This window comes from Juglans microcarpa x Juglans regia, chromosome 7D (genome assembly GCF_004785595.1).
Source record: "Juglans microcarpa x Juglans regia isolate MS1-56 chromosome 7D, Jm3101_v1.0, whole genome shotgun sequence".
In the NCBI taxonomy this organism is placed as follows: Eukaryota; Viridiplantae; Streptophyta; class Magnoliopsida; order Fagales; family Juglandaceae; genus Juglans; species Juglans microcarpa x Juglans regia.
In genome coordinates, this window is record NC_054606.1 from 8,635,445 (window position 1) to 8,645,218 (window position 9,774).

Below are 9,774 nucleotides of genomic sequence, written 5' to 3' on the forward strand. Positions count from 1 at the left end.
AAATGATTTTGGCAATTAAGAGTAACAGTTTTAAGTATGTAAATCTCGTACATTCTTTTTGAAAAAGTATGAGATTCACTATTAAAATTTTAATTTTTTAACATAAATTCTATATTTAATCATTTTTTTCAAAGAGAGTGCGTGAGTTATATACCCAAGATGATCAAGGAAAGAAAGAAAGATTATTGTGAGTCTGTCTGTGACAGTAACGTCCTTTATACAAGATTTTGGTCATAAATTGCAATATGATATAATAAAATCACTTATGCAGGTTCATTTTTTGTAATGCTACGAATCACATTTTTCATCTCACTGTATAAAATGTAATGCTTTTATTATCTTTAGATCATTTTTAATTTTTTTTTAAAAATTAATAAATTCAAAAGTTGATGGACAATACCACCTCATTATAATAAGATGGAAGCGGGACAAGAGTGCAGAATGTAGAATTTTACTTCCTTTTTCAATGATGTTAACTATAATATCTAATTTGTTAAAAAAAAAAAACTCATAAATTCATATAACTTTAATATCGAAGTTAAATTCTATGAAGTTTTTATGTAGTTCTCTTATTTAAATTCTTTAAAAATTCTTATGTATTAAATGGATTGATTATAGAAATGTGGTGACTAGAATTTCACAATATGGGAGAAGTTTATGCCATTTATAATGATTTCAACTAAGAAGTATGGAACCCTTGATTGAGTATAGATAGATGCTGAAGGCTATACATCCTATGATCATTATAGTCTCATGCATTTCTCCCAATTTCCATACCTTTTGATGTATATTCTGTGTTGTAAATCATCCTCATTTACATTTACTATTAATAAAAAGCTTGCATTTTCCACGACCAAAAAAAAAAATCCATAAGTAATAACGCCCAATTAAGCTGTTGATTATAACATAAAACATATCATATTCCAGGGCTGCAGTCAAAGGCGACAGCCACAAAGCCGTGAACGTGGCGAGAACTCACCATGCAAGCAGTTTGATTGGTCTTTCTGTACTTGCTCACCAAGCAGTTTGATCCTTCACGTATGCATTTTTCCTTGGTCGTCAAGACAATTTGCCTGTTTGCCATCTCTACCATCATTCTAAAAAGTCTATAAATTGAGTATCTTCCATTTATTTCTCATCCATTCCGACTTTCTTCTCTCCGGAAGATACCCACAACGATGTTGTTCTCTAAATCAAGAACTTCCAACAAGTCAACAACAATTAAAAAGAGAAACGCAATGGCTCTTTTCTCTGCCTTATTCAGTTTCTTCATGTGTTTCTCGTCCTCCCAAGTCTCCGATGATCATCCCATCGGAGCTTCCGGCTGCGTGGAACATCGTCGGTCAGGCAAATCCAAAAATAAATTAAAACCATCTGAAGCTCCGATTGTTGTATCCCACTTTCCAGTTAGTTCAAACCACTCCCTCTTATAGTAAGATGAATACCATTAATGTCATGGGAAAGTGTTATTTATGTTCCTTCAATTATCATCTTTGATTATCATGTCTAGATTTTGCATCAAATGATTAGAAAAACATTTGTTATCATTACTCATTTGCCAACCATTTGATATTATGTAAAAGGATAATAAAAAGATGATGGTTAAACAAATGATAAATCAACCATTTTTTTAACGTTATATATTCCTCATACATACATACATACATACATACATACATATATATATGCTTGTTCCATACAACTGATTCATGCGGGCAGGTCTGCTCAGCCGTGCCTTGGATATATATTCTTTTTCCATGTTGGTATTACCATAAGCATATATGATTTGATAATATGAAATGAAATTTGATAATGAGCTTGAGCTCAAGTCAAGTTCAAATAAAATTAAACAAACAAAGTGTTACCCCTTACTATTCGCTCGAACTTAAAATTATTTACACCTCTACAATTAGCTATAGATAAGCGCAACATAAACAAAGAAGGCACACTGAACAATCTGTAAACCTAAGTTCAAAGTGGTAAAGATCACCAATCTATAAAAAAAAACCTGAATCTACCATTTAATTCGGCTCTCGAGTTGTTTGTAAAAGCATGATATATACTTTAATTGATAAAAAAAAAAAAAAATGCCAAACATGACTCATGGAGTTGACGCATGCATCCGCCACATCCAAGCATGGGACAATTTGCATTATGGATTGATTATGACTCCATGCCAAACGTTGATTACTGCACGTGAATTACGGAACAGTAAAAAAAATTTGGGCAAAATTCTGTGTGAAGTCTGTGAATTCCTTCGGTGCACAGATCTGTCAGATCATTTCTGAAGTTACATTCTAACGAAAGCGAGAACCAAAATAGCAACCAAAATATAATTAGAACATTCAACAACCTAAAACAAGAAATGTCAAATGGCAATTCAATTGAAGGCTGCCAAATCAAAATGACGTTAAAATTAACACCTAAAAGAGCTTCAAGTAAGGAAAAGAAAGAGGGGGCAAAAAATAAGACCTGTAAGGGTCAGTAGAGATCACACTCCCAATGAAACAATGGGCAGTTTGGAAATGCCTTCAAGACTTTCTCTGATCATTGTCTCTGGAGGCGACGGCTGTAAATGCAGCGGACCACTCTTGCATAGTAGATTCTGACACCTTTTCATCACCAATAAAAGGAGCCCAGGATCCTTGGGCGGCATCTGTGAGAACCCATTCGACCTTCTCAGGCACGTTAGAAAAATCAAATTTTGAAGCAGAACTCTTCGACTTCATGCCAGACTTCTTTGGTTTCTGGCCCTCAGAACCCTTCATAGATGGAAAAAGAAATTTGAAAATGCAGGATACATTAGTAGAGTGTAGAGTAAGGGGGAAAAATTTCCAAAAACTTTCAATGAAGTGAAGTTCTGCTTTTGACTCACCAATTTATCAGCATCAGAGTTCTCCATTACTTTCCCCCTTTTCCGTTTGGTTCCGGTTTCTAAGAAGAAAAAAACCTCTTTCTTTGATCGGAATCGATGGCCTGAAACTGGATCAAGAAAGTACTGCACATTACAGAGGCGATTTAGGCCTTATTTGGGAGTCCACTATAAAAAGGATATTATAAAGCACTGCACAATACAGAGACAATTTAGGCCGTATTTATGGAGGACACAGAGCAAGTGGAGAAGGCTACTCTAAGGAGTCCACATAAAAAAGGATATTAATGTACTTTTTTACCTATAGTATTTGATAGTCATTTTATGAGATGGATCAATTCCAGAATTTGCTGTCATCATAACTGAAACTTCAAAAATGTTGATTTATCAAAACTAGGAATAGACCCTACACTTGTAGCAAACCAGTCATTCGAGATGCAATGCAAAACATAAGAAACTCACTTCAGATGCAACCTTTTTTTTTGGATGTCGTAGGTGTGACATAATGAAGCAGAATTATTTACACCCCTCTCAAACTCTCTTATAAGGTTAGTTGAACAAAGAAACACAATCCAGATGCCTTGATAAGTGGAAGCTTCATTTTTCATATGGTGGAGAATGAATCTGACTCAAATTGGTGCTTGATTGTGTGTGTAAGGGGTGTGCTCATTGGTCTACGATTGATATTTTGAAGGAAATACATTTAAGCCGTCAGGATTGAGTAGTTCAATGGAAGCATATCTACAGGGAAGTGAATTATATTGCTAATCACTAGGCTAAATGGGGCAAATGTCTATTTCAGGAGCTTCTGGATGTTCAAGATGCTCCTCAAGGGCTAGGGGCTGCTTGGTGATGGACAGATTCGGTTTGTTGAATGTCAGGTGTAAATAACCCTCTTTTCTTTGGTATAGATGGAGGTTTTGTTTAGTCTCTTACAGTGGTGTAGTTTAATACTTGCTAATTTCCTCTTGTAGGGTACTGTAGCTTAGCTCAAGCCCTACGCGAGTTGTGAAATCAAGCTATGGTGATTTCTTCTTTGAAAAAAACAAAAAGACCTGACTTGGTCTCTAAGAAATAAGATTATGCATCTACATATATTGCAGTAAAACTACAAGGCTTGCTCCAGTAGATGATTGATGTAAATCATATAATCCAATTCAACAAACATATAACTTGAATGCTCAAGCCAAGTACAAAAGATAATAACAAATGGAATGTTTTAGCAGAGCATGCACTATACAATCAAACAGACGGGATTTTAGGCTTTGTCAAGGTGAGTTGAGAAATACAGTTAAAGTCTAGGCTCTTATAAAGGCAAGGCAAAAATGATAAGACAAAATAAAGTTAATTCATGAAACCTGACCCCATTCAATAACTTGTAAGCCACAAGAAGAAGCAAAAAAAGTTACTCTAGCTCATACGACTGTCCGGCTTATTGACCAAAAACCTTCATCTATCGGATACCAAAGCTAAAAATGGACATCTTTTAACATTTCCCTTTCTTCTTTAGTTTTCTCAGCAGCCAAACAAGCATTAACAGACATTAAACATTAATATGAGAAATATTTATTTCGATAGTTTTAGAACAATAACTTGCGCACTGAAATGTACTTTACCCTATCTATCATTCCAGCTGAGGCACCAGAGATCCGAGCTCTGTCTTCGATTTTCCAACCAGGCGGCAACCAGTCCGGTAGCGCCGCCGCCGCCCCCCGACGCTGCTGAGCTCCCGCCGGAGATTCCGTGCTCTCCGGAAACGGCGTGGCCACACCGTTAGAAGTCTTCGAGGCTAAAGAAGGCGACGAGCTATCGGACGAGCCGCGCATACCAAGCATCGAAGCAGTCCCGTCACGCCCAGTGGCAGTTGAGTCGATGTAGGAGCCGGGTCTGAGCAGCGGATCGGATGGCAGCTCGGCGGATAGGGATTTTCCGGGTCTGCTCGGGTCTCGTTTGGGAGACTTCGGGTTGGGGTTCGGATCCTGACACCAGGTGGACATGAGAGCTGGAGGAGTATGCAGCCAGCGAGTTTGGGCGGAAAGTGAAATCACTCAGCAACGGTTTGAACTCGGCCGCTTCCGAGTTAGATTTATTGAGATACGTGATTACGTTACCGAGACACGCTCGATTGATACGAAGAAGATTACTCTTAAGATTGTCTGAAGCTCGATGGCCAGTGATCAGGTTGAGGAATCAACACAACGCACTGAGTAGCTTGAGGAGCGAATTCTTATATAATTTGAGGGAAAAAAAAAATACATAAGAGTCTGGAGAAATAAGCAATTAAGCTGTACAAATAGAAAAGTTTCGTGTTGTCAAAAAGGTGAACCTCATTTAAAATAAAAAATCAACTTCAATAATATTAGTTACAAAACTCAAATAGACCAACTTCATCTAATTTATTTATAAAAAAAGTGAGCTCCACTAATAAAAAATATTTTTTTTACACTTTTTTTTTTTGGGTAGAATTCACTTTGTTGACAATGGTTTGTATATCATTTATCTATTTAAAATTTATACAAATTATTTATTTTATTGGCATTAAGTAAATCGTCCATTTTTTTATATTTTTTATGAGACATAACTCTTAGAAAATAGAAATTTTTTCTACAGGCGCCGTTTAGATAGTAAGTTGAGATGAGATAAGTTGAAATAAAAGTTAAAAGTTGAATAAAATGTTGTTAGAATATTATTTTTTTTAATATTATTATTGTTTTGAGATTTAAAAATTTTGAATTGTTTATTATATTTTATGTGAAAATTTGAAAAAATTATAATGATGAAATGAGTTAAAACATTTCACTATCCAAATGGGCTTAAACTTTAATATGGGATCAGTCTCTTAAGACCAACATCCTTAGGCTTGAGCTAATCCCCAGAGAGGAACTTCAATTAATTTTCATCAATGATTTTGAAAATAAAAAACAACCCCATGGCTTAGCGGCATAGTACCTCGAGGTACCTGTCTGCAATTTGGAGTGAGTTTCAGCTATGGAAATTACAGGCCTGCAGAAGATTGATTGGCAATGTGGCTTTTGTGGTGAGATCTGCATATTTTAGCCTGACAAGGGCAACGAGTTTAGGCGTCCAAATCTCCCAAGCTATGGTGAGATCACAGTAAAGAACGCATGCTCTGAACTCAGTTCCATGTCTTAAGATGAGGATCAATCCAATAATATGTAATGAACGCGATATCATGAAAGAAAAAAAAGGTGATTAGAACAACGACCCAAGCATATACTTTTTGCCATTCCAACCGGACATATAACGTATGTGAGTGAAAGCTAAGCTATTCTACATATCTGCAGCCACCTATATATGCAATAATCTCAAGTTGATATTACATGCTATTGCACCTATAAACAACGATGATCACATACATGGTGAGATCATAATAAAAAATGCATGCTCTGAAGTTACTTCCATCTTTTATTAAGGATGACAAACGCAAAAATAAGCAAGGGGGAAATGTCAAGTTAGAAAATACGTAATTAGAGCAACTATCCAAGAAAATACTTTCCAGTATTCAAACTATCGCATACATGAGAGAAATCAGAGCCATTCTTTATATCTGAAGCCACCTAAACATGCAATACTCTCAAGTTGATATTATATGCTTTTGCAGCAATAAACAACGACCACCAAAGGTAACTTCAATGCATCATAACAATCATTTATAACCACTACTGAGCAAATTGGCTACCCTAGTACCCGGCACAATCCATTCCAGCTACTCTTAAGAAAGGTCACAAATTGCATCATGTCAATCCTAAGACACTGATATCAATTCTTTTCATGTCTTTCACCAATTGCATTCCCCAATTTCTTGATTTTCCCAAGTACAACCTAGGGTGTTATCACAGGAGGGATCAAACAACAATATCATTTTCCATGATCACAGACATTTAAGTTGAAACTTCACAGGGAGCTGCACCTCATGGAAGCCACGAGAACAAATGATAGTTTGTTTGATGCTGTAATTTAGTGGCCGAGATTGGAGCCATAGCCTATTGTTGTAATGCCAAAACTAAACTAATTAAGTTACAGAGTCTCTAATGGTAAGTCCACCCTACATATGATTGATCTGGCATACCATCATGGGAATACAGCTTCAGCTAATTGGGCCTTCCTCATTCTACCCATTCATTCACTGCCGTCTATTCTGTCTTCTAACGGGAAGTGCAGCACTGAATAGAACATCCCTGCTGATAAATTTTACACTGCAGCTCTACTGGCACATAATTAATCCCTCAATTCCAATCCTAATGTTATCTACCAGGGTTAGAGCGCTGTACTGCTCCACGGAAGGGGCCCTCTATTATCACTTGGGATAATTCTATCATGGCACCAAGAATTATCGAAATTTCAGCTCTGTACGATGGTAGCTTTATGCTAGTAGTCAATCAAGCCACAAAACAGCGAATTCATAAAATTTTCATTACATTTCTTGTTTCCTTCAATATACCATGTCAAAAACTTGAATCATGAGCCATTTTTGGCTTGAGAAATCATATTGTAGACTGAAATCGATGGTTTTAAACCTGACTCTGTCATTGATTTAAGTAGAATTTCAGCCTCTGTCCACTTCCCATCCTTGCAAAGAACTCCAATGGTTGAACTGTAGGAGGCTACATTTGGAACCAGTCCATTCTGACCCATTTCTTGAAGCAACCTCAATGCCCTGTAAGAGCTACCCTCTTTGCAGTACCCAAGAATCATTGTATTATATATCACATCGTTTGGCTCTAAATGCATCTCACTCATGGACTCGAACAGCTTTGAGGCTTCCTTCATATTACCCTTTATGCATAAACCATGTATTAATACAGCAAATGTATAAACATCTGGAACCAAACCTGCCTTCTCCATGGAATAATATATACGAAATGCTTTTTCCATGTCACCTGATCGAACAAAGGCATTGATTAGGATTGTATATGTCACTTTAGAAGGAGAAATCCCTCTCTCCTCCATCTTCCTTATCAAATCAGAAGCTTGTACTGAATTCCCAACTCTACAAAAACCCGCAATTAGAACATTGTAAGTAACTAGAGTTGGACATTGGCCAATTGACTTCAACCGATCAAATAAATTTGAGGCCTTCTCCAACTTTCCAATATTACAAAAGCCATCCATCAGCATATTATACGTAATTAAATTTGGACTTATACCAACTCTCATCATTTGATCCACCAACTTCTCAGCTTCCCAAACCCTCATCTCTCGACACAAGCCACCAATTAGAGTGTTGAATGTAACAACATTACAAACCACCCCTCTTTCGCGCATTTCATCAAACAGGTCAAAGGCTCTAGTTGTTCTACCATCATTACAATACTCATAGATTATACAGTTATACGTATAAATATTAGGAGAAACCCCGTTGCGCCCCATTTCTTCATGCAGCTCAAACCCCTCCTTCTTCAAACCTTTCTTGAAAAACCCATTGATCAACACCGTGTAAGTGTGCTGATTAGCGACCAAACCAAGCTCTCCCATTTCACGAAACAACTCCTTGGCCCGCTCAATATCGCCTATCTTACAACACCCATCAATCAAAGTAGTGTAGATAACAACATTTGGAGACAAGCCCATTTCCTCCAACTGAACCAAAAGCTCAAACCCTTTCTTCAAATCACCAGCCTCACAACAACCCTTAATCATAATCCCGAAACTATACACATCCATTTGAACCTTACCCCGTGCTTTATTGAAAACAGCACATGCTTTCTCAAAACAATTTGACTTGACAAGACAACCCAAAAGATTATTGAAAGTGTGTGGTCCAGGCACAAGGCCCTTATCAATCATCATATTCAAGTAGAAGAGCGCTTGCTCTGGCAATTGAGATAGAACATGGGCATTGATGATTGCTTCATAGAGATGAACATGGTTTGAATCTAAGTTCGAATAAGTTTGTGTTAGATAGTGGAGAAGAGACGAAGGAGTGAAATCAGGAGAGGAGATTCGACCAGAAAGTATTTGTAGAATGAGAGAGTGGGCGTGAGATAGCATGTTGGAGGAGAGGATGTGGTGTAAGATGAAGGATAAGGATTCGTGGTTGTGTTGGAGGCCTTGGAGAGTTGAGGAGTTGAAGAGTGAAAGAGCTTTCAATGGCGGGCTTTTCACCATTTTCAGTATGAGGACGAGAGCTTGATGCGATTGCGGCATTTTCCAGGCGTTGCCTATTGTGCTTGCACTGGGCTTTCATGCATTGCAGGTGCCCGGGCCCACCATTGAATGTTCAGCCAATGGTACCGAATGGGTCAGATACTAATTTGCCACGGGTTTTATTGATTTCATCAGCAGTTTTGCCAAAGCAGACTCCCTTCACCTCCTTTTTATCGACAAATTGGTGAGAAAGATATTCTATCCGATAATGTTTGATTTATAATAAAATATAAAAAATAAATTAAATAAAAGTTTTATTTTCAGATCTGTGTATAAAGCGCACTTAACAAAGTGATAAAATTATATAATTTAATTTAAAAAATAATTTTTAATTTTTTTAGATCAAATCTTATCATTTAAGGCTCTATTTATTTTTTCAAATGAGATAAGATGAAACTTAAAAATTGAATAAAATATTGTTAGAATATTTTTTTTTAATATTATTTATGTTTTGTGATTTAAAAAAATTGAATTGTTTATTTTATTTTGAGTGAGAATTTATAAAAATTGTACTGATTAGATTAAATTAGATTAGATTATGTTAGATAAGATGAGCTGAGAAGTTTTGTAAAAATGAACAAGGCCAGTGATGTGGATGGTAGGGCTAAACTCCGATTCTAACAGAGGTCAGAGTCGTAAAGCCCAACTCTAACCTTTGACTCCGACCAAAGTCAAATGTCAAGTTGAATTTTGACCCTAACTCCAAAATTGAGTGGATTCCGACTCCGGTCAGA

At 36.7% G+C, this 9,774-nt stretch overlaps 2 protein-coding genes and 1 long non-coding RNA gene across 4 annotated transcripts; 1 reads left to right on the forward strand and 2 right to left on the reverse strand.

Annotated features, from left to right (window-relative positions):
* Positions 1 to 1,175: 1,175 nt before the first annotated feature.
* On the reverse strand, positions 1,176 to 5,165 carry LOC121239949 (methyl-CpG-binding domain-containing protein 5-like). 2 transcript variants are annotated; one of them, XR_005935413.1, is made up of 4 exons: positions 4,489 to 5,165; positions 2,876 to 2,998; positions 2,474 to 2,762; positions 1,176 to 1,326 (listed from the first exon to the last, which is right to left on the reverse strand). XR_005935413.1 is itself a non-coding variant. In XM_041137362.1 (3 exons), exons 1-3 carry the CDS (start codon positions 4,867 to 4,869, stop codon positions 2,532 to 2,534), a joined length of 735 nt encoding a protein of 244 aa, XP_040993296.1. In that variant the 5' UTR covers positions 4,870 to 5,164; the 3' UTR covers positions 2,318 to 2,531. The 2 variants fall into 2 exon arrangements, 1 of the variants encoding a protein (XP_040993296.1); XM_041137362.1 differs by lacking the exon at positions 1,176 to 1,326 and having other exon boundaries at positions 2,318 to 2,762; positions 4,489 to 5,164.
* On the forward strand, positions 1,302 to 3,980 carry LOC121239950. The gene is made up of 3 exons (XR_005935414.1): positions 1,302 to 1,432; positions 3,675 to 3,753; positions 3,847 to 3,980. It is a non-coding gene; the product is annotated as an uncharacterized LOC121239950 (long non-coding RNA).
* Positions 5,166 to 6,451: 1,286 nt separating the features above from the next.
* On the reverse strand, positions 6,452 to 9,154 carry LOC121240058 (pentatricopeptide repeat-containing protein At4g11690). The gene has a single exon (XM_041137510.1). It carries the CDS (start codon positions 9,038 to 9,040, stop codon positions 7,352 to 7,354), a length of 1,689 nt encoding a protein of 562 aa, XP_040993444.1. The 5' UTR covers positions 9,041 to 9,154; the 3' UTR covers positions 6,452 to 7,351.
* Positions 9,155 to 9,774: the final 620 nt, after the last annotated feature.